The sequence below is a fragment of the Manacus vitellinus genome, unplaced genomic scaffold, assembly GCF_001715985.3.
Source record: "Manacus vitellinus isolate BGI_N305 unplaced genomic scaffold, ASM171598v3 scaffold_129_pilon, whole genome shotgun sequence".
In the NCBI taxonomy this organism is placed as follows: Eukaryota; Metazoa; Chordata; class Aves; order Passeriformes; family Pipridae; genus Manacus; species Manacus vitellinus.
In genome coordinates this window covers 374372-375483 of record NW_021938948.1, presented here as the reverse complement: position 1 = coordinate 375483, position 1112 = coordinate 374372, and the positions used below count along the sequence as shown (strand labels likewise).

The 1112-nt window shown below is 67.6% G+C and overlaps 1 protein-coding gene and 1 long non-coding RNA gene across 2 annotated transcripts in view; both read left to right on the top strand.

Moving 5' to 3' along the window:
• Positions 1-394, top strand: part of KANSL2 (KAT8 regulatory NSL complex subunit 2) — a 14948-nt gene extending 14554 nt beyond the window's left edge. Inside the window, 2 exon segments of the mRNA XM_029965991.1 lie at positions 67-108; positions 207-394. Of these exon segments, the coding sequence (XP_029821851.1) occupies positions 67-108; positions 207-394 (230 nt within the window).
• Positions 395-661: 267 nt separating this feature from the next.
• Positions 662-1087, top strand: LOC115308157. Its single transcript, XR_003916477.1, has 3 exons — positions 662-707; positions 821-859; positions 980-1087. It is a non-coding gene; the product is annotated as an uncharacterized LOC115308157 (long non-coding RNA).
• The last annotated feature ends 25 nt before the right edge of the window (positions 1088-1112 follow it).

Here is a 1112-nt window from a genome sequence, read left to right as displayed (position 1 = left end):
CAGGACTCGGCCCCGGGGGTCTCCTGAGGCCTCGTCCCACCCCCCTCAGCCCCATTTTCCCGGCAGGTGACACCGTGGAGGGACAGGGCTGGGGACGCCCCGAGCCAGGTAAGGGGGGTCTGTGCTGCGCAGGGTCTGGGGGTGCCCCGGGCCGGGGGACACTGGCCAGGGCCAGCAGGGACCCTCCTGACATGTGTCCCCTGCAGCAGTGATGTCGGAGAGCGTGGCTGAGGCGCCGGGAGCCGGGAGCCCCGCGGCCCTGGGAGAGACGGGCACCAGCCATGAGCTGCTGCAGCGGCTGCGGGAGCTGGAGGTACGTGGGGATGGGACCACCGGGGCACGGGACCACCAGGCAGCCATGGCTGGTGCCACCAGGCAGCCATGGCCACCATGAAACCGTGGCCACCATGCAGCTGGTGCCAAGAGCCAGCCGTGGACCCCACAGCCCAGGCACCGCGGTGATGGGCAGCACTTTCCATGGCCCTTGTGTGCCACTGATCAGGGGTCAGCTCTGCCCCTCCATGAGTGGCACTGGGTCCTACCAGGAAGAGGAGGAGGGGTCCCCTTGGTGCCACAGGGGGGTCCAGGTGCCCGGGCCCCTCCACTGCATCCCCTGAGTTGTCCCTGCTCTGTCCCAGGCAGAGAACTCAGCCCTGGCCCAGGCCAACGAGAACCAGAGGGAGACGTACGAGCGCTGCCTGGACGAGGTACGGGGACACAGGGACACACACACATGTGGGACACGTGTGCACACGTGTGTGCAGGGGCAGGGGGCTGTGTGTGCCCTCCCACCCCACCCAAACCCCCCTCTGCTCCCCAGGTCGCCAACCACGTGGTGCAGGCACTGCTCAACCAAAAGGTGGGTGTCAGGAGGGCCGGGGAGGGTGTTGCGGTTCTAGGGGGAATGTTGGGGATCTGGGGGGGATGTTGGGAGTCTGAGGGGTCCTTTCTAACCCCCCCACCCCCCTGCCCTGACCAGGACCTGCGTGAGGAGTGCATCAAGCTGAAGAAACGGGTGTTCGAGCTGGAGCGGCAGAACCAGGCACTGAGTGACTTGTTCCAGCAGAAGCTGCACCTCTCCACCGGGTCCCTGCCCCAGGTGTGCCTGGGGC